General features: G+C 43.3%; 1 protein-coding gene and 1 long non-coding RNA gene across 2 annotated transcripts; both read left to right on the forward strand.

Moving 5' to 3' along the window:
* The first annotated feature begins 575 nt into the window (after nt 1–575).
* tmem88a (transmembrane protein 88 a) lies at nt 576–3,509 on the forward strand. The gene is made up of 3 exons (XM_029701077.1): nt 576–1,108; nt 2,202–2,587; nt 2,742–3,509. Exons 2-3 carry the CDS (start codon nt 2,213–2,215, stop codon nt 3,018–3,020), a joined length of 654 nt encoding a protein of 217 aa, XP_029556937.1. The 5' UTR covers nt 576–1,108; nt 2,202–2,212; the 3' UTR covers nt 3,021–3,509.
* Nucleotides 3,510–4,688: 1,179 nt separating this feature from the next.
* On the forward strand, nt 4,689–21,814 carry LOC115154634 (uncharacterized). Its single transcript, XR_003867918.1, has 3 exons — nt 4,689–4,926; nt 13,275–13,384; nt 21,595–21,814. It is a non-coding gene; the product is annotated as an uncharacterized LOC115154634 (long non-coding RNA).
* Nucleotides 21,815–23,124: the final 1,310 nt, after the last annotated feature.

Genomic DNA, 23,124 nt, shown 5'->3' on the forward strand with positions numbered 1-23,124 from the left:
ACTTCAGCAGAAGGTAGTGGTTAGTGGTTGTAGAGACTTCAGCAGAAGGTAGTGGTTAGTGGTTGTAGAGACTTCAGCAGAAGGTAGTGGTTAGTGGTTGTAGAGACTTCAGCAGAAGGTAGTGGTTAGTGGTTGTAGAGACTTCAGCAGAAGGTAGTGGTTAGTGGTTGTAGAGACTTCAACAGAAGGTAGTGGTTAGTGGTTGTAGAGACTTCAGCAGAAGGTAGTGGTTAGTGGTTGTAGAGACTTCAGCAGAAGGTAGTGGTTAGTGGTTGTAGAGACTTCAGCAGAAGGTAGTGGTTAGTGGTTGTAGAGACTTCAGCAGAAGATCGTGGTTAGTGGTTGTAGAGACTTCAGCAGAAGGTAGTGGTTAGTGGTTGTAGTAACTGCTGGAGTTCGGCCCTCACCCCTGACTCCTAATCTCTCCAAATAAACACTCTCTCCCTCTCTGGAGTGACTGCCTTCCCATCCCTCCCCACCCCCTCGCTCCCCACTGGGTGCAGGGGTTATCAGTGTAATCCCTCCTGTGTGCCCCCGCCCTTCCCAAATACCATCACCAACCCCTAACACACCCCAGCTGCCTCTGTACCCACCAGCACCACAGTAGCCCACAGACACACACCCAGCAGAGAGGAGACAGGCAGGAGACAGAGGGGAGACTCAGTGACTAACCAAACTGGAGTAAAAGTGAGGAAACGGCACGGCAGGAAATTAAGAGCCAGAGCCAAGCAGGAAAGCAAAATTTGCCTTAACTGTGCAGAACATCGAATTCAGCACAAATCAAAAGAGAACGATAGTCACACTGACTGAGGGCTGTGAGGACACAAAGCATCTGCTGAAAACCTGGAGTTTACCTTCTGAAAGACCAGGATACAGCAGAGAAAGGTCTAAACCCTCATCATAAGGCTATTAACCTCCACCTGATCAATACCATCAGTCTGACCTCGGGATCTGGATGTTCATGTAGTGGAGACCGACCTCTTCTTCTCTCCACGGGCGTTCTCAGAGTGGGAGGACAGGTTAAAGAACAGGGTGCATTCTCATCGTCTCACCGCTACTGTGAGAGGAGAGAGAAACAGATCCTCAGAACTACTCCACCAATCACACAGTGAGTAAACACATCTCATTGTGGTTGTTATGGGTGTCCAGGGATGAAGGAGGGACGTGGAAACTAAAACTAAACATCCTAACAAAGATCATGGTCAACTCTCTTGCAGCGTATAGTGTTTATGCTGCTAGTGCATGTTTGGGTGTGATGAGACACTTAGCATTTGGCATTGTATTACAGGACAATTGAATAACTTTATTTGAAAGGTTTTAATCCAGCCGTTCATTGCTCGCTTCATATGGAGACTGAATGGAAAATTAACTATTGAAATCCTTGACCCTTTTTTACCATTATGTTCTCAGAGGTCATACATGCTGGTCACACATGCTGGTCATACATGCTGGTCATACATGCTGGTCATACATGGTGGTCATACATGCTGGTCATACATGCTGGTCATACATGCTGGTCATACATGCTGGTCATACATGCTACCTTCATCTCAATACCAACAGTCTAGTATTAGATTTGTGACCATTACACATGGCTGAGGTACCACCCCACTTCTAAAGACAACTGGAACATTTGGTGAAATATATGACATTTTTTTCATTATAATGATCCGTTTTCATTTAAAATCCAAGTTACCTAAAGGTTGTTGACTGTTAGAATTAGTGGTAGAAGGTTTCTCAGAAGGGGTGTTTGGGAGGGGGGGTGCTCATTCCTGGTTCATTGTTCTGAGACTGTAGTCATCCAGGAGACTGGGGGTGGGCCCAAGGGAAGTCTATTTCCTACTTCCCCAAGTTGCGTAGTTATCTGTGTTTTCTTTCCGCAGCTCTCACCACTGTACTTTAGGAAACTTTGCTACTCTCACTTTAACGGAGCGACACTCAGAGGCTTTTTTCACTCTGTTATGTAAAAACATGGGCATGCCAAACAGATTCCTTTCTGTAAAGGGGATTCTTTATCATGCTCCCAGTCTATGTAACTGCAACTACTAAGGCACCCTAACAGAAGAGCAGTAACAGGCCCTGCTAATACCACTTAACCCATAACCAACTGCACTGCCACTAGTAATAATGATTATACCATTATGATACGCACAAAAATTAATTAATGAATTAAACAACCCTAATCATTTTGTTTTCTGAAGGCCCAGGGAGGATGAGTCTGTCGAGAAATGGGACCCTGGAGAAGGGCATCGCCCAGCCGAATCACGTTAATAATGGGGAACCTCTGTCATCACTGCCATCCCACCTCCAGCACACAGGCTCTGTGACCTCTGTGCCAAGGTCACCCACGGGGGGGTCAGGAGTGGTGGTGCCACCCCCGTACTCAGTGGCGGGCAGCGCATCAGGGGGTATGGATGCCCCTCTGGAGCTGAGAGGCTCTCTGGACTGCTGGGCGTGCTCAGTACTGGTGACGGCTCAGAACCTGATCATCGCACTGGTCAACGGCACACTGGCCAGCATCGTGTTCGGCACCATCTTGACGCCAGCGCTGGTCATGGTCGTGTTTGGCTTCCTGTGTCACTCCACGGTAAGACTGCCATCCAGGAAGGAAGTCTGTGTGTCTCAGAGAGATAGAGACAGAGAGGAAAGAGTCAGAGACACTCGGGGAGTAAGAGCATGAGTCACCACCTGAACATTGCAGTGTGACACATGGTTTTAATATGTGTGTATGTCGTCCCCAGGTGCAGCCCAATGGCACGTCCCTGTACTGTTCAGACCTGCTGGATGACGGTGGCTGTGTGGCCCTGCTGGTGGTGGGCTTCATCCTGGTCACCCCCCTCCTGGTCCTGGCTCTGGCTGCCTACTGCCGCCTGGCCCGCCACCTCCAACTGGGCCTCTGTTTCATCCCCTATAGCAGGGCCGTGTACAAGAACTTGCCTGCCTCGCGCCACCGTGGAGGGGACTGCTGCGGCCAGCATGGGGCCTCAGAGGGGGAGGGCAAAGGCAGTGTGTGGGTGTGAGTAGAGTAGATGTTGACCCAACCACCGATGCAGGGTCAGATAACATTTTCTTCTTCCTTATGGTTAAGGTTAGGATTGGGGGTCAAGTAATCTGATCCTAGATCTGTGGATAGGGGCAACGTGTACTTTGAGCAGGGAGGGGAGGAATGTGAAGGAATGGAGAAAGAAAACAGAACATGAGGTGTGGAGATTATGGACAACTTTCATATGTCTGTAGGTCAGGGGGTGGTGTGGAGGTGGATCTTACAATACACTGGTTCTTTTATAAGTAGAGAGCAAAGGTGAAGCTGTAAAAACACAGCTATGCTACATGAAGTACAATCAAATATCTCTGTAACTACGCTGTAATTCAATGTCACATTATTACGTTGTTTTTTTAATATTCAATAATGCTGTACTTTTATTACGTTGTGCTTGTTTAGAATAAAATATTTCCATCATATCGAAAAAGTTGCTTTGTGTTAAAGAAATAAAGAAAAGGGAATCAGGTTCTGTTGTGGACTGTCTGGCATGAAATGGCAACATCTCCCTCTAGTGGATCACAAGATGTCCTCTACCATGACATCACCTCACAAGCCTGTGGGTTACCAAGGCTACCATCTCTCTGATGCCATTTGGCAGCTGTCAAATATTGACTCTTTAATCCAAGTTTTAATGGAGTTTTAGTCACAAGTACATCATGTAAATGGTGTACAGAATCAATCAAAAAGCTCTTTATGGCATTGCTTCACTCAGTAACTGTAAGGGTTCGCTTGTATTCACTTGTTGGGCTTGAATAGAATGATGACATTCATAGAAAACTGTTGACAACCTATACTCATATTTTGTGGATAACAAAAACAGTTGTCATGCAGTAATAAATACATGAGTAACTTGCCAAATGTGTTTTTTAAGTAAGCTAAAACAATCAACTTGTGTCATGTTTATATAATCATGGCCTGTGAATAGCTGTTGTAACGTAATTGAGAATACTTGGGAAAAATACTTTTAGTATATTTCAGGCTTTCTAATTGCCCATTATAGCAATAGAATGGTATTAAATAGATAATCAACAAAAAAAAGTTTATTAAAGCTATGCCAATTTCATATAAACAACTACTAAATCATCTATTTTCTCCCTGCCAGCTGTTGTGCTGTATGTCAGCTGTTGGAAAGTTCACTGCTCAGGGTCACCAAGGTCAGCGTTGTTCTGCCTGTCATTCAAAATAGGTTACTCAGAAACAGGCAGGTAAGGACACCTTTCAGACATGATCAACATTATGGTTGACTTTTGTGTTGGTTGCATGCACTGGTGTCCTCGCACTGGTGTCCTCGTGTTGATGATGGACAAGATAATAACAGCATATGTTGACCTTTAAAAAAGAAATTAATTTTCTATCTTACCATGTGGAGGTACAATATGCAGAATAAAGTGTTTTACATAGTAGTGTAGGTAAACACACCATCTTGACTAACATTGCATCTCTTACCAATTGGATCACCATTCATGTCCTTGTTTTTTAATAGTTTATTTACAAGGGAACATAGCAACACTTCACTTGAAATCTATTTACTGCCAATACTAAGTTGCCAACACACACATACACTGTAAGTGCGGGGACAGCGTCAGGGGAAGCATGTTTTGTTTTGTGGCCACGCGCTGAGGGATTAGCTATTTAAAGACGCAGAGTCGACAGTGGAAAATTTCCATGCCCTCGTTGTATCAATGAGAGAGTGATAGACGCGATACCAGGGACAAGACAGGTTGCATTTACAGCATCAGTGGTCAGAGGAATGAGCTCTGACTGCCTCGTGACATCAAACCAGAAGATCAGACATCAAAGAGCAAATGATACCATTTTTTAGAGAACTCCAACCAAACCTACATACTAAACAAGTTCATACCATTTTGATCTTTGATATACAGGTGAGTTATATACTATTATATTCTGTTGGCTATTCAATAGCACCATAACATCCAGGGATATTTCAATGTTTTGTTTTCACATTTCGTATTAGGTTGATGTAACCTTCATAAAATTATTGATTGGTTGTAGGGTATGGCTACATTTGACTATTGTAATTTTTTTTATTTGAGTAATTGGGATTGAGAGGGAGTAAGAGAACAAATATCTTAATGGCCCAATGCAGCCATTATATAAATATAATTTCTGGGTACCAATTAAATAACTTAGTGTAGTCTAATAGTTTTCCATTAAAATTGACAAAAAATGCTTTTTTAGCAAAAAACTATTTCTCACCCAAGAAAACTGAAAACTAGCCATTGTCAGAGAGGTTTGGAACACTTTTTGTTATTGGTCTATTAACAAACGTACAAAACTCCTGCCCATGCAAACGTGCTGAATAGAAGGTCCTGTGTAGATTGCATTTTCAACCAGCAACTATCAGGAAATCAAACAATGATCCAATTTGTTCACACTTTTACAGCGTTAGTTTCATCAGCTACTGTACAATATGATACAAAACACAAGAAAACATAATTTTGACTGCATTGGGCCTTTAAAATATTTGAAAGGCTATTGAAATTCAGAATTATTGCTCTTACATTATTTCTTAATTTGCATATAGCCCAGGCCTACTTTATACGTGAGCTATTTTGTGCATAACAACACACAGAATTTCTAATTTTAAGATCAGAATTTAGAGAAATAAAAATGCAGTCATTCATTTCTGCATTGAATTCCATTATGGGATACTGAGAGATCTGTCTGCCTTTCTCTGCGTAAATTGCTCTAGTTTCAATGGCAACAACAGATTATGCTACTGCCGGTTTATGTAACTGTCTTTTCAGAGAACGCAGTGTATCAATAGCCTACTGTAGCTTACCGGTTGACCGCAACAAGTCTGGCATGCGAACAAGTGTAGCACCCTCTGGACACCACCTTTATACAGTAAGCAAAGTAAGTGCACTTGCCCTGTAACCTTAAGGTTGCTGATCTCTCCCCTTATTTGCTACACTGGTGGCAGCAGCACCCAGCCTTTGTAGTGCACCTGCTGTGCACTTCTTATCCACCATTGGGGTTTTTCCTGCAGGCCTGCCTCACAAAAGAGTAGCCTACAGTGTTTTGTCCATGCACAGAGGTTACGTCTGCACCCCCTAAATTTCGATACTTGTATCAGGTAGGACTATGTGAAATCATTGATATGGAACCTCACATTATTTCAGAATTGTGGGCACAAACCGAAATAGACCTAGGAAAACACACACAAGCAATAACAGCTTAGTTGGGCATGTGGGGATCACCATGTTCGGGTTGCCTTGTCCTGTACTGTAAAGGAGAGAGATCTGAGATTAGATCATCTTGTTGGCAGTGTTTTCCCTTGTTCTCACAATTCCCTGAAGAAACACGCTAAGCCTCCTGGGATTTGCTGCTCGCCATAATTTAAGGTTACTTTCATAACCACGGTTCTCAGATAATGTGAGTGAGATATACAGTGCCTTGCAAAAGTATTCATCGCCCTTTGCATTTTTCCTATTTTGTTGCATTACAACCTGTTATTTAAATGGATTTGTATTTTTATTTAATGTAATGGACATACACAAAATAGTCCAAATTGGTGAAGTGAAATGAAAAAAATAACTTGTTTATAAAAAAAAACGGAAAAGTGGTGAGTGCATTTGTATTAATCCCCTTTGCTATGAAGCCCCTAAATAAGATCTGGTGCAACCAATTACCTTCAGAAGTCACATAATTAGTTAACTAAAGTCCACCTGTGTGCAATCTAAATGTCACATGATCTGTCACATGATCGCAGTATATACAGTTGAAGTCAGAAGTTTACATACACCTAAGCCAAATACATTTAAACTCAGTTTTTCACAATTCCTGACATTTAATCCTAGTAAAAATTCCCTGTCTTGAGTCAATTAGGATCACCACTTTATTTTAAGAATGTGAAATGTCAGAATAATAGTAGAGAGAATGATTTATTTCAGCTTTTATTTCTTTCATCACATTCCCAGTGTGTGAGAAGTTTACATACACCCAATTAGTATTTGGTAGCATTACCTTAAAATTGTTTAACTTGGGTCAAGTGTTTCAGGTAGCCTTCCACAAGTTCCCACAATAAGTTGGGTGAATTTGGCCCATTCCTCAGGTTTGTAGGCCTTGCTCGCACATGCGTTTCAGTTCTGCCCACAAATTTTCTATGGGATTGAGGTCAGGGCTTTGTGATTGCCACTCCAATACCTTGACTTTGTTGTCCTTAAGCCATTTTACCACAACTTTGGAAGTATGCTTGGGTTCATTGTTCATTTGGAAGACCCATTTGCAACCAAGCTTTAACTTCCTGACTGATGTCTTGAGATGTTGCTTCAATACATCCACATAATTTTCCTGCCTCATGATGCCATCTATTTTGTGAAGTGCACCAGTCCCTCCTGCAGCAAAGCACCCCCACAACATGATGCTGCCACCCCCGTGCTTCACAGTTGGGATGGTGTTCTTCGGCTTGCAAGACTCCCCCTTTTTCCTCCAAACATAACGATGGTCATTATGGCCAAACAGTTCTATTTTTGTTTCATCAGACCAGAGGACATTCCTCCAAAACGTACGATCTTTGTCCCCATGTACAGTTGCAAACCGTAGTCTGGCTTTTTTATGGCGGTTTTGGAGCAGTGGCTTCTTCCTTGCTGAGCGACCTTTCAGGTTATGTCGATATAGGACTCATTTTACTGTGGATATAGATACTTTTGCACCTGTTTCCTCCAACATCTTCACAAGGTCCTTTGCTGTTGTTCTGGGATTGATTTGCACTTTTCGCACCAAAGTACGTTAATCTCTAGGAGACAGAACTCGTCTCCTTCCTGAGCGGTATGATGGCTGCGTCCCATGGTGTTTATACTTGCGTACTATTGTTTGTACAGGTGAGCGTAGTACCTTCAGGCATTTGGAAATTGCTCCCAAGGATGAACCAGACTTGTGGAGGTCTACAATTTTTTCTGAGGACTTGAATGATTTCTTTGGATTTTCCCATGATGTCAAGCAAAGAGGCACTGAGTTTGAAGGTAGGCCTTGAAATACATCCACAGGTACACCTCCAATTGACTCAAATGATGTCAATTAGCCTATCAGAAGCTTCTAAAGCCATGACATCATTTTCTGGAATTTTCCAAGCTGTTTAAAGGCACAGTCAACTTAGTGTGTGTAAACTTCTGACCCACTGGAATTGTGATACAGTGAATTATAAGTGAAATAATCTGTCTGTAAACAATTGTTGGAAAAATTACTTGTTTTAATGACTCCAACCTAAGTGTATGTAAACTTTTGACTTCAACTGTATACACCTGTTCTGAAAGGGCCCAGAGTCTGGAACACCACTAAGCAAGGGGCACCACCAAGCAAGCAGCACCATGAAGACCAAGGAGCTCTCCAAACAGGTCAGGGACAAAGTTGTGGAGAAGTAAAGATCAGGGTTAGGTTCTAAAAAATGTCTGAAACTTTGAACATCCCATGGCGCACTATTAAATCCATTATTAAAAAAATTGAAAGAATATTGCACCACAACAAACCTGCTAAGAGAGGGCCGCCCATCAAAACTCATAGACCAGGCATGGAGGGCATTAATCAGAGAGGCAACAAAGAGACCAAAGATAACCCTGAAGGAGCTGCAAAGCTCCACAGCGGAGATTGGGTTATCTGTCCATAGGACCACTTTAAGCCGTACACTCCACAGAGCTGGGCTTTACGGAAGAGTGGCCAGAAAAAAGCTATTGCTTAAAGAAAAAAATAAGCACGTTTGGTGTTCGTCAAAATGCATGTGGGCGAAGGTACTCTGGTCAGATGAGACTAAAATGTAGCTTTTTGGCCATCAAGGAAAGCGCAAACCCAACACCTTTCATCACCCCGAGAATACCATCCCCACAATGAAGCATGGTGGTGGCAGCATCATGCTGTGGGGATGTTATTCATTGGCAGGGACTGGGAAACTGGTCAGAATTGAAAGAATGATGAATGGCGCTAAATACAGGGAAATTCTTGAGGGAAACCTGTTTCAGTCTTCCAGAGATTTGAAACTGGGACGGAGGTTCACCTTCCAGCAGGACAATGACCCTAAGCATACTGCTAAAGCAAGACTTTAGTGGTTTAAGGGGAAACATTTAAATGTCTTAGAATTGCCTAGTTAAAGCCCAGACCTCAAATCATTTGAGAATCTGTGGTATGACTTAAAGATTGTTGTACACCAGCGGTACCCATCCAACCTGAACGAGCTGAAGCAGTTTTGCCTTGAAAAATTGGCAAAGATCCCAGTGGCTAGATGTGCCAAGCTTATAGAGACATACCCCAAGAGACTTGCAGCTGTAATTGCTGAAAAAGATGGCTCTACAAAGTATTGACTTTGGGGGGGTGAATAGTTATGCATGCACAAGTTTTCAGTTTTTTTGTTTTATTTCTTGTTTGTTTCACAAGAAAACATATTTTGCATCTTCAAAGTGGTAGGCATGTTGCGTAAATCAAATGATACAAACCACCAAAAAATCTATTTTCATTCCAGGTTGTAAGGCAACAAAATAGGAAAAATGCCAAGGGGAGTGAATACTTTTGCAAGCCACTGTACACTACATGACTAAAAATATGTGGACATCTGCTCGAACACCAAAATCATGGGCATTAATATGGAGTTGGTGCCCCCTTTGTTGCTACAACAGCCTCCACTCTAGGAAGGCTTTCCACTAAATGTTGGAACATTGCTGCAGGGACTTGCTTCCATTCAGCCACAATAGCATTAGTGGGGTCGGGCACTGATGTTGGGCGATTAGGCCTTGCTCACAGTCGGCATTCCAATTAATCCCAAAGGTTTTCGATGGGGTTTAGGTCAGGGCTCTGTGCAGGCCAGTCAAGTTCTTCCACACCGATCTCGACAAACCATTTCTGTATGGACTTCGCTTTGTGCACAGGTGCATTGTTATGCTGAAACAGGAAAGGGTCTTCCCCAAACTGTTGCCACATAGTTGGAAGCACAGAATTGTCTAGAATATCCTTGTATGCTGTAGCGTTAAGATTTCCCTTCACTGGAACTAAGGGGCCTAGCCCAATCCACGAAAAACAGCCCCAGACCATTATTCCTCCTCCACCAAACTTTAAAGTTGGCTCTATGCGTTGGGGCAGGTAGTGTTCTCCTGGCATCCACCAAACCCAGATTCGTCTGTCGGACTTCCAAATGGTGAAGCGGGATTCATCACTCCAGAGAACGCGTTTCTACTGCTCCAGAGTCCAATGACGTCGAGTTTTACACCACTCCAGCCAACGCTTGGCATTGGCATGGTGATCTTCTATGCGGCTGCTCAGCCATGGAAACCCATTTCATGAAGCTCCCGACGAATTGTTCTTGTGCTGATGTTGCTTCCAAAGATAGTTTGGAACTCGGTAGTGAGTGTTGCAACTGAGGACAGATGATTTTTACGCGCTACAGCACTCGGCGGTCCCGTTCTGTGAGCTTGTGTGGCCTACCACTACACGGCTTAGTCTTATACTTTTGTATATATAGTGTCTCCAAAAAATTGCACTTGTCTTTTCCTACTATCACTGACATTGTTGATAACTTATTTATTGAGGAAAAATGTACTTACTATGACTGTGATATGTGGTTGTCTCATTCAGATATCTTTAGATGAATGCAGTAACTGTAAGTCGCTCTGAAGAAGAGCATCTGCTAAATGACAAAACATGTAAATGTAAAATGAGGGGGCAGAGAGTTCGTCCAAGTAGGCTAAGAGGTTTTGTAGTGAGCCAAGAAAGCCAGTTCCCCTGTTAAATAAATTAAACCTCCTAGATGAACTGCACTTATAGAGTGACAGGAATCCACCGAATGAATGGGTAAGTGTTGTCAAGTTTTATTCCCTATCTCGCTCACCTAGAGTGATGGTACCCCTGGTGGCGTTCCGAGGAGGTGCACTTGTGAATATGTTCTAATGTGTTTACTTGCACACAATATACAGTTTTGAGGCAAAATGCTGCAAGGCATGGGAAGAGGACCATGATACTGTAGATGGCAAACGGCAATCTGTCATCCTGCTTTGTTTCTCTGATGAGACCGGAGGCAGAGCGGATATGCTGACTTCCACCCCTGGCTGGAACCTGAAAAGGTGCCCATGGACTGTTGAGGACCTGTAGGTCCAGAATGGGGTGCAAACCTCCCCCCTCCTTTTTTGGGAACCAGGAAGTACAAGGAGTAGAAGTCGCAATGGCTCTCTGCCGCTGGTATGGTTCTAATTGCCCCTTTGCTCAATAGAGAGGAGATATCCTGCTGTGGTACGCAAGCTGAGTCACCACTTGCTACTGAAGCCAGAATCCTGTTGAAAATGGGTGGCTTCATAGCAAACTGCAGCCCTTTGTAACTGTGGACAAGAGCCAAGACTGGACTGCCCATGCACGCCAGTTCCCTACATTTGCGGCGAGTCACCCACAAGTTTATGGACATATTCAATCTCTTCCTATCCCAGTCTGCTGTCCCCACTTTCTTCAAGATGTTCACCATTGTTCCTGTACCCAAGAAAGGAAAGGTAACTGAACTAAATGACTACCGTTCCGTAGCACTCACTTCTGTTATCATGAAGTGCTTTGAGAGGCTAGTTAATATCCCCTCTACCTTACCTGACACCCTAGACCCACTTTAATTTGCTTACCGCCCCAATAGATCCACAGCACTGCACACTGCCCTATCCCATCTGGACAACAGGAATACCTATGTATTCCTGGGGCGGCAGGTAGCCTAGTGCACTCCCATGTGCGGATAGTCCAAACGAACCGAACTAAGGGGGAAAACGCACCAGAGTTCAGAAAAAACGCACCAAATCAATGTGTTGTGAAGGCCCCATTAGAGTAGAAAATGAATTCTACTTGAAGGTGAAACTTTCCTTTCGGTCAGTTCTTCAACACAGGGACAAGAGCTAAGGTCCTACCTTTGGGAGCGTTAACCTTGTGGTTTGCCTGTGAACAGTTAAGTAGGAAGACAGGGATCAAGTCATGCTGAGGAGAGCTTCAGGAGCGTAGTGAGCTTCCGCTAGGAAGAGAGGCGAGAAGGACCAGAGTACGGGTGAATGTTGCCTTGTAAAGAGGGAGGGGCCCTCTGTCTCCGACAGATATTGTGTGATTGATTCTTCCTAGTAGTCATCTGCCTGGAGAAAATCCCATTGAGATATATCAAAATAAGTATTTGAAAGAGAACATGCACTGAGAAACACTGACCTGAACAGACCAGAAGTTTAGGAAACTTTACCAGTGGAAATCAACTTTCATAAGAGGATAACTAGAGTTTATTTGCTCTATAACATTTACTTTTTACTGTCACATCATAGTTGGATAATGTAAACGGAAACGTATGAGGCTGTATAAGTAGGCACTGAATTGTGTCTGTTAGATGGGACTTTTTGGGCTCGTGGCTCCGGCACACAGCCAGACAAAAAATTTTGCCACGGTCTCTACGTAACTTTCCACTGGGCAAAAATTGGTTGAATCAACGTTATTTCCACGTAATTTCAACAACAACAAAAAACTATCTGGTGATGTTGAATCAAAGTGGAAAACTGATTGGATTTGCACCCCCTGAAAAATATTTTTTTAATTAATACATTTTGGGGGGGGGGGTGAATTTTTTTTTCTTCACAAAAGTAGTGCACTAGGCCTTTAATAGAACTGTATTAACCCGATATAGCCATCTGCAGCATGGGCAAAACCCAGAAAAAAATCACACCACCCCCACCCCCACCACCAAACTACTTCCCGACAGCATGGTGATTGTTTTTTTATGTTACTTGATAACTCAACCAAATGTAAATCAAAACTAGACGTTGAACTGAGGTCTGTGCCTAGTGGGTTATTTCATTTAAAAGCTCCCTTTGAAGAATTGTCTGTTTTTAAGCTATTCGATCTTCTGTCATAGCTGGAAGTAATAATTTAAATGGTTCACGGCCTCCAGGGTCCCAAATATTAAGAAAATACCATAAAGCTATCACTGTCTCTCTCTCTCTCTTAAACAGAAAAACTGTCAAGATATTTTATTCTGATAGTCCTACAACCAAACCAGAAGGACACATTTAGGGCAAGTTTGGAGTGTGTCAGTTTTAGAAATGTGTAATAACCCAATTTTGCTGGGGCAATTCAGAAGAGGGTTAAGTAGCTCTTAAATTCCATGAAAAAGGCTCATTATTCATTTGCAATATGGTTGTTGAAGTTTTCTCAGGTTTTGAAAGGTATAGAGTACCCAGTGCTAATACTTCTTTTAAATAACAAAATCCTTGTTCTCTCGTTTCAGACTGGCTCCTCGAGCTGCTGCGCCCATGGGTGTGAAGGTTCTCCAGTGTTTTCCCTGGTACAGGAGGTGTAAAGACAGGGGCAAGGGCAGACACTGCCCCCCTAAAGCGGGTAACAACACCAACTACAGTTTTTGCAGGAGTGTGATGCCTATAGTGGCTTGCAAAAGTATTCACTCCCCTTGGCATTTTTCCTATTTTGTTGCCTTTCAACCTGGAATAAAAATTGATTTTTGGGGGGTTCGTATCATTTGATTTACACAACATGCCTACCACTTTGAAAATGCTAAATATTTTTTAATGTGAAACAAACAAGAAATAAGACAAAAAACTGAACTTGAGCGTGCATAACTATTCACCCCCAAAGTCAAAACTTTGTTGAGCCACCTTTTGCAGCAATTACAGCTGCAAGTCTCTTGGGGTATGTCTCTATAAGCTTGGCACATCTAGCCACTGGGATTTTTGCCCATTTTTCAAGGCAAAACTGCTCCAGCTCCTTCAAGTTGGATGGGTTCCGCTGGTGTACAGCAATCTAAGTCATACCACAGATTCTCAATTGGATTGAGGTCCCAGTCTCAAACCTCTGGAAGACTGAAACAGGTTTCCCTAAAGAATTTCCCTCTATTTAACGCCATCCATCATTATTTCAATTCTGACCAGTTTCCCAGTCCCTGCCAATGAAAAACATCCCCACAGCATGATGCTGCCACCACCATGCTTTATTGTGTGGGTGGTGTTCTCGGGGTGATTAGAGGTGTTGGGTTTGCGCTTTCCTTGATGGCCAAAAAGCTACATTTTTGTCTCATCTGACCAGAGTACCTTCTTCCATATGTTTTGGGAGTCTCCCACATGCCTTTTGGCGAACACCAAACATATTTGCTTATTTTTTTCTTTAAGCAATGGCTTTTTTCTGGCCACTCTTCCGTAAAGCCCAGCTCTGTGGAGTGTATGGCTTAAGGTCCTATGGACAAGTACTCCAATCTCCGTTGTGGAGCTTGGCAGCTCCTTCAGGGTTATCTTTGGTCTCTTTGTTGCCTCTCTGATTAATGCCCTCCATGCCTGGTCCGTGAGTTTTGGTGGGCGGCCCTCTCTTGGCAGGTTTGTTGTGGTGCCATATTCTTTCCATTTTTTAATAATGGATTTAATGGTGCTCCATGGGATGTTCAAAGTTTCAGATATTTTTTTAGAACCCAACCCTGATCTGTACTTCTCCACAACTTTGTTCCTGACCTGTTTGGAGAGCTCCTTGGTCTTCATGGTGCTGCTTGCTTGGTGGTGCCCCTTGCTTAGTGGTGTTCCAGACTCTGGGGCCTTTCAGAACAGTATATATGCTGATATCATGTGACAGATCTTGTGACACTTAGATTGCACACAGGTGGACTTTATTTAACTGATTATGTGACTTCTGAAGGTAATTGGTTGCACCAGATCTTATTTAGGGGCTTCATAGCAAAGGGTGTGAATACAAAATGCACGCACCACTTTTCAATTTTTTTTTTTAAAGAATTTTTTGAAACAAGTAATTATTTTAGTTTCACTTTACCAATTTGGACTATTTTGTGTATGTCCATTACATGAAATCCAAATAAAAATCCATTTAAATTACAGATTGTAATGCAGCAAAATAGGAAAAACACCTAGGGGATGAATACTTTTGCAAGGTACTGTATTTGTTTCAATTTTTTCAAAGGGGCACCATTTGCAAAGAGAAGAACACTGTGTTCATTAAAGTGGAACTGACAGCATTTTAACTAATTTGCAGATATGAAACAAAAAGACAGTCGTAATATCAGTTACAAATATCAAATTCCCAGTTTATGCTACAAAACCAACTTTATAAGAGGTTTTAAAAATAAGTTATATTTAAGTCAAAGTTCCATGACGTACAGTAAGGCATAGTTCATTGCATGATTAATATAATTGTTGGTTTTCCCAAAAATATTGCTATCAGGTTGTAAATCACAGCTGGCCTGGAAAATTGTTTGTTGTCTCCACCCATTCGGGATGCACTGTTTCGTTTTCAATGACTACATATCTATTTAATTAGGTATTTATTTAGCAAGCTAAAAACACAGAGCCTAGTGTTATATTTTTTATTTTATTTCTTTCTATATAATTGTTTTATTTTATTTTGTATTATTGCAACAATAATAACAATATTACACATCAATATTACCCCCCCCACCCCCTTTTAAATTTCACAAGTTTGAGGGATTTATAAAATTGTAACAGTTCAATGGAAAAAAACTACAAAATAAGGAATTTTTCCACCTCATTTACATTTGTGAATATAATATTTGGCCAAGAGAATAATAATGTTAATAAAATAGTTATGATCGGAATTACAAGGGTAAGCATAACGCCATTTGACATCATCAAAGGTAACAGGTAATTCTGGAGATTTTATACACAACCATTCATGAATTTCAATTCATAGTTCACTAGAATGGTGGCATGAAAAAAAATACATTCTCTATAGATTCTGAATCAGAGGAACAAAAAACACAAGGCATTTTGTCAAAATTGAATCTTCTGTGCAAGATATCATTAACAGGGTAGATGGAAGAAAATATTTTAAAATTAGTTTCTTTAACTTTTGGGATAACTGGACAAGTAAGGTAAAAGGTAGTCACTTTTTTTTACGTTGCTGAGAGGATGTCATGTCATTGGAGGAGTGGGTGAGTGACCGACGTTTTTCACTTACATCTAGAGATGCTGGTTTCATTTGGTAACCTAGCAAGAAATGTGAATCGCTTAGCTAGCTATGCTTAATTTGAACGACTGTTATGGCTATCTACTCCAATTTCAGAGCACTCTCCTTGTCTGAGTATGCCAGAGCGCAGAATAACTGATGAATTTACGAATACTTAACACTGGCTGAATATGACCGGTGTCAGTAAACGTTGGCAAAAAAAAGTAATTAAATTGTTGCCATCAGCACAGTTAGTCACTACGCTCTAGATAATATGTAAACAGCCTTACTAGCTCTGCTAGGGCAAGTAAAATGGTCAGAGCGAGGTGTTCTTTGTGTCTGGAAGTAGCTAGCAGGTTAGCCAACTTTAGCCACTTAGCTTGGCTGTTGTGAGGAATGCTAAGTTCAATCCTACTCCGTTGCCAGAGTGTCCAGTATCAATAGTGCAGAGCGAAACGCTTTGAACTAACCAACAGACAATCTGACAGCGCTCTGAGTTTACGAACGACCCAGACTGCACTGTAAAACAAAAATCAAATGTTTAAATGTTTTATTTTTTTATTGAACATACAATATACTTGCAGTGAAGCCGCTCAACAACTACATCACATTAGTCATCTAACAGACTCACATCCAGAGCGACACACAGAAGCAACCAGGGTCAACACCCTGCTCAAGGGCACATCGACAGATCTCCCACAAGGTCAAAAACGGGGACCCAAACCAGCGATCCATCAGCCACCGGCCCAAGCTCCTAACCGCCAGGCCACCAGCCATCCAAGATCCCCCCCACAGTTCCCCAAGAGCTGCCCTTCAACCATCCGAGACCCCCCCCCCCCCACACTCCCCTGAGAAAATAAGATAAAAATAAAGTTTAAAAATTATTCCATTCCCCACCCCCAAGACCCCCCCAATAACCAAGAAAATGAACAAAAGAGAAAGACAAAGGAAAACAGAAAACAACAATGCAAAAAACAAAAGACATCAAGGACAACTGAGTATGTTTAAGTGCATGTATGGCACTATTTACATGTGTGTTTGACCATGTATGTGCACCTATGTGCATTTGAATGAGAGTGTGTGTATATGCATGTGTACAAACACCTGCACAGCATCAGCCTCAGGCAAACCGGCATTAGCTGTAAAAACACTGCCCCTCAGTGTCATTCAAACTTACTTTTTGTTATGTTTTATTTGGCTTATGGCTTATTTGCACAAAGGATAATTTGCTTATAAAGGCCTACTGTAGCTCTTATTGGCTATGGCCCGGTCTGCGTAGACTCCGGTCCTGGACAAGACAGATGTTTTTCTTTGGTTTTATTTAGTGCAGTGTCTATTAGTAGTCCAAATGCACAGCTGCTTTCCCACTCTATATTGATATAGAATTTCCACAAATGCCTTACTCTACGTCATTCCCAAACATTCTATGAATTTATGAAAACGTGAAAATGACCATATCTAAGTGCTCGCTTGTCATCGTATTTGTATTTATTCTTGATCCCCATTAGCTGAGCTACTCTACCTGGGGTCAAGCTAAATTAAGGCAGTTATACAATTTTAAAAACATTACAATGTCACGGTTGTCGTAGGAAGGAGCGGATCAAAGTGTGTCGTTCCACATTTTATTTTCACTGTGAAACTATGCAATACATACACATAAATTAAAGAACAAAAAACAACAAACCGTGACGCAGAGGTGAAACATACACTAACTCAAAAACAATCTCCCACAAACCCAGGTGGGAAAAACACCTACTTCAGTATGATCACCAATTAGAGACAATGATGACCAGCTGCCTCTAATTGGAGATCATCCTAAACAAAACCCAACATAGAAATACAAAACTAGAACATAACAACATAGAAAAACTAAACTAGAAAACCCCCCTGTCACGCCCTGACCTACTCTACCATAGAAAATAACAGCTTTCTATGGTCAGGACGTGACAGTACCTCCCCAAAGGTGCGGACTCCGAACGCACCTAAACAAAAAAAAAGGGAGGGTGACAAATGTCTATGGCGGCTCTGGTGCAGTACGCAGAACCTTCTCATCCCGCGGATCCTCCAGCAGAGGAGGCGGCTCTGATTCGGGGCGTAACCCCCCGCTCCGCCCGCTGATCCCTCCGCTTTTGTGTCACCGGACCCTGGATTGTCGCCGAAGGACCCGGACCGTGGATCATCACCAGAGGTTCTGGACTGCAGACCGCTGCTGGAGGTTCTGGACTGCAGACCACCGCTGGAGACTCTGGACTGCAGACCGCCGCTGAAGACTCTGGACTGCAGACCGCCGCTGGAGACTCTGGACTGCAGACCGTCGCTGGAGACTCTGGACTGCAGACAGTCGCTGGAGACTCTGGACTGCAGACAGTCGCTGGAGACTCTGGACTGCAGACCATCGCTGAAGACTCTGGACTGCAGACCGTCGTTGAAGACTCTGGATTGCGGACCGTCGCTGAAGACTGGACTGCAGACCGCCGCTGGAGACTCTGGACTGCAGACCGCCGCTGAAGACTCTGGACTGCAGACCGCCGCTGGAGACTCTGGACTGCAGACCATCGCTGAAGACTCTGGACTGCAGACCGTCGTTGAAGACTCTGGACTGCAGACCGTCGTTGAAGACTCTGGATTGCAGACCGTCGTTGAAGACTCTGGACTGCGGACCGTCGCTGAAGACTCTGGACTGCGGACCGTCGTTGAAGGCTGGACTGCGGACCGTCGTTGAAGACTGTGGACCGTCGCTGAAGACTCTGGACTGCGGACCGTCGTTGAAGACTGCGGACCGTCGCTGAAGACTCTGGACTGCGGACCGTCGCTGAAGACTCTGGACTGGGGAACATCGCTGGAGGTTCCGGACTGTGGGCCGTCTCAGGAGGTTCCGGTCTGTGGGCCGTCTCAGGAGGTTCCGGACTGTGGGCCGTCTCAGGAGGTTCCGGGCTGTAGGCCGTCTCAGGAGGTTCCGGACTGTAGGCCTTCTCAGGAGGTTCCGGACTGTAAAACGTTTCCGGAAGCTCTGGACTGGGCACTGTCGCCGGAAGCTCTGGACTGGGAACTGTCGCCGGAAGCTCTGGACTGGGAACTGTCGCCGGAAGCTGTGGACTGGGAACTGTCGCCGGAAGCTCTGGACTGGGAATGCGCACTGGAGGCCTGATGCGTGGGGCTGGCACAGGTGGCACCAGACTGGTGACACGCACCTCAGGGCGAGTGCGGGAAGCAGGAACAGGACACCCCGGACTGGGCAGGTGCACTGGAGGCCTGATGCGTGGGGCTGGCACAGGTGGCGCCAGACTGGTGACACGCACCTCAGGGCAAGTGCGAGGAGCAGGTACAGGGCGTACCAGGCTGGATAGACTCACTGGAGGCCGGGTACGTGGGGCAGGCACAGGATATACTGGGCCGTGGAGGCGCACTGGAGGTCTCGAGTGTAGAGCTGGCACAACCCGTCCTGGCTGGATGCTTACTTTCGCCCGGCGAACGCGGCACAGGACGCACTGGGCTGTGAATACGCACTGGCGACACAGTACGCATAGCCGGCGCAGGATATCCTGGACCGAGAAAGCGAACTGGAGACCAGGAGCGCTGAGCTGGCACCACCCTTCCTGGCTGAATGCTCAACCTAGCTCGACAAATGCGGGGCACGGGCACAGATCGCACCGGGCTGTGAATCACCGCATAACATGATGCTTGCTTCGTCACTTGCTCCCCACGGTAAGCACGGGGAGTTGGCTCAGGTCTCCACCCTGACTCTGCCAATCTCCTCGTGTGCCCCCCCAAAACAAATTATTGGGGCTGCCTCTCCGGCTGCCATTGTTGCCGTGCTAGTGCCTCATATATTCGCCGTTCATCTCTCGCAGCCTCCATCTGCTCCCTTGACCGGCGTAATTCCCCGGCCTGCCTCCAGGGTCCTCTCCCGTCCAGGATTTCCTCCCATGTCCATTTGTCCTACTGACCACACTGCTTGGTCCTTTGGTGGTGGGAGATTCTGTCACGGTTGTCGTAGGAAGGAGCGGACCAAAGTGCAGCGTGTGTCGTTCCACATTTTATTTTCACTGTGAAACTATGCAATACATACACATAAATTAAAGAACAAAAACAACAAACCGTGACGCAGAGGTGAAACATACACTAACTCAAAAACAATCTCCCACAAACCAAGGTGGGAAAACACCTACTTAAGTATGATCTCCAATTAGAGACAACGATGACCAATTGCCTCTAATTGGAGATCATCCCAAACAAAACCCAACATAGAAATACAAAACTAGAACATAACAACATAGAAAAACGAAACTAGAAAACCCCCCTGTCTCGCCCTGACCTACTCTACCATAGAAAATAACAGCTTTCTATGGTCAGGACGTGACATACAATACATTCATAACAGATTTCACAACACATTAAGTATGTGCCCTCAGGCCCCTACTCCACTACCACGTATCTCCAACACAAAATCCATGTGTACGTGTGTGCATAGTGTGTATCTTATTGTGTGTGTGTGTATGCATGTCTCTGTGCCTATGTTTGTGTTGCTTCATAGTCCCCACTGTTCCATAAGGTGTATTTTTATCAATTTTTGTTAATCCAATTTTACTGCTTGCATGAGTTACTTGATGTGGAATAGAAGTTCCATTTAGTCATGGCTCTATGTAATACTCTGCGCCTCCCATAGTCTGTTCTGGACTTGGGGACTGTGAAGAGACCTCTGGTGGCATGTATTGTGGGGTATACATTGGTGTCCGAGCTGTGTGCCAGTAGTTCAAACAGACAGCTTTGTGCATTCAACATGTCATTACCTCTCACAAATACAAGTAGTGATGAAGTCAATCTCTTTGAGCCAGGAGAGATTGACATGCATATTATTAATGTTAGCTCTCTTTGTAAATCCAGGGGCCAGCCATGCTGCCCTGTTCTGAGCCAATATTCCTAAATCCCTCTTTGTAGCACCTGACCACACTACTGAACAGTAGTCCAGGTGCGACAAAACTAGGGCCTGTAGGACCTGCCTTGTTGATAGTGCTGTTAAGGTGGTATAACTGCGCTTTATTATGGACAGACTTCTCCCCACCTTAGCTACTGTTGTATCAATATGTTTTGACCATGATAGTTTACAATCCAGGATAACTCCAAGCAGTTAGTCCCCTCAACTTGCTCAATTTCCACATTATTCATTACAAGATTTAGGCTTTAGGAATGATTTGTCCCAATTACAATGCTACAATGTTAGTTTTTGAAATATTTAGGACGAACTTATTCCTTGCAACACATTCTGAAAACTAACTGTAGCTTTGTTAAATGCTGCAGTAATTTCAGTTGCGGTAGTAGCTGACGTGTATAGAGTTAAGTCATCTGCAAAGCCAGTGACATGTCGTTAGTAAAGATTGAAAGAAGTATTCTTCCTGGGGGTGTATATGAATAGATTTTTATAAGATTCCATGGTGCTAGTGCTGTCAGTTCCACTTTAAGGCTATTTACAATTGACTTGGAATGTAATTTTGGACTGGCATCCCTTTGACAGTTCATCATCATCAATAGTAGTACAGTATGGGAATGTGACTTCCCAACAGAGATTAATGTCAGTATTAATGTAATATTAATGGGGTTTTAATCCTCTCATCTCTCCTTTTCCTGTTTAGTTCCATACATTGAAGCGGAGCCCCAGTTTGCCCCGACAACCTATGCCAGTGATGGTGCTGGAGGTGGAGTTGTCTACTTTTCCCACAAGGCAAGAGTGGCCTACAGACATCAGATGGAAGGCAACGTTATAGATACCACCTACTGACCCCTAGCTTCATCCTGCAGCCCCTGCTGCAGAAACACCCCTCAAAGACTGTCTGCTCAGAATCCTCTGTCTCACAACAGACTATATTCCTGGTCTTCAATGACCTTGTTTGTAGTTGAGGAGCTCAGTTCATCTCAATGTTAGAGATAGTTGCTTGAATGAAGATGGAGGCTGAGTAGCACTTTTGAGAACAGTCTGATAGGCATACAACATTTTTTTTGACAGAATTGGAAGAAAACACTTTTGTAGATAAGGGTAAAGAACATTTGTTTACGCTGTTACCTTAAAGTGCATTCTTCTTGTTTTATCATTTGTCACTTTATTTATTGTTCTAGGGTCAATGTTGAGTATTTATTGTTCTAGGGTGAATGTTTTGCATCTAAATTACGTTTTGTAGTGGTCCATTTGCTGTAAAATCCCATCTAGCAGCTGGTGTTGTAGACTAGTCAAACTAATGCACGGCTAAACGATGAATGCTATAATTGTACAACTGTCAATTATTTCTGTCACTTTATATTCTATTTGTGTTGTTTCTTTTGAAATAATTAAACAATACTAATGTTACATTACTAATAATGTAACAAGTATATTTTCACATAGAGTTGGATAGTTGCAAATTAATTGTCTTGCAGTTTGATTATGGAACATTGCTACAGTGTCCGTCTAATTCGGTCCATGTTCACTGTTCTCCTATCACAGCCTTTCAATAGTTTTATGAGTAAGACTGTAATTTGGTAACACTTGGGATGTACTCAACAAACAGGCCTTTATGAGTAAGGGATAATCAACAAAAATAATGAACAACTTGGAAGGTGTGTTCCAAGATGCGCTAGCAAGGTGGAACTAACTTTCCACGGAGTTCCAGAGAACACAAAGCCCTGAGTTGATTATCCCTTTTATACCATGGCTCAAATTGTAAAAAAAAAAAAAAGCACATTTTTATTTAACAAATTCTTACTTAGAATGACAGTGGGTTAACTGCCTTGTTCAGGGGCAGAATGACAGATTTTTACCTTGTCAGCTCAGGATTCAACCCAGCAACCTTATGGTTACAGGCCCAACGCTCTAACCACTAGGCTACCTGCCACCCTGGCATTTGCCACTAGAAATGTGTTCATTTGCAGGTAGAAATGTGTTCAACATTCACTGAAGTAGCTAGCAAGTTTACTAGATCACTGCAGGAGTTGCCTTGGTAACCAAACAGACTTGCTGGTTTAGCTAACCATCAGCTTGCTATTATGAAAATCCAATTTAACAATGTCAATAGTGTTTTCAATTCGACTTTCTTTCAAAAGCAGCTCAAACATAGAACTTGAAAGAATTAACTATAGCCATTGAATTCTACTATGCTGATATACTGTGCGTTATAGGGAATTATACAACG

This window comes from Salmo trutta, chromosome 19 (assembly GCF_901001165.1).
Source record: "Salmo trutta chromosome 19, fSalTru1.1, whole genome shotgun sequence".
NCBI classification, from domain to species: Eukaryota; Metazoa; Chordata; class Actinopteri; order Salmoniformes; family Salmonidae; genus Salmo; species Salmo trutta.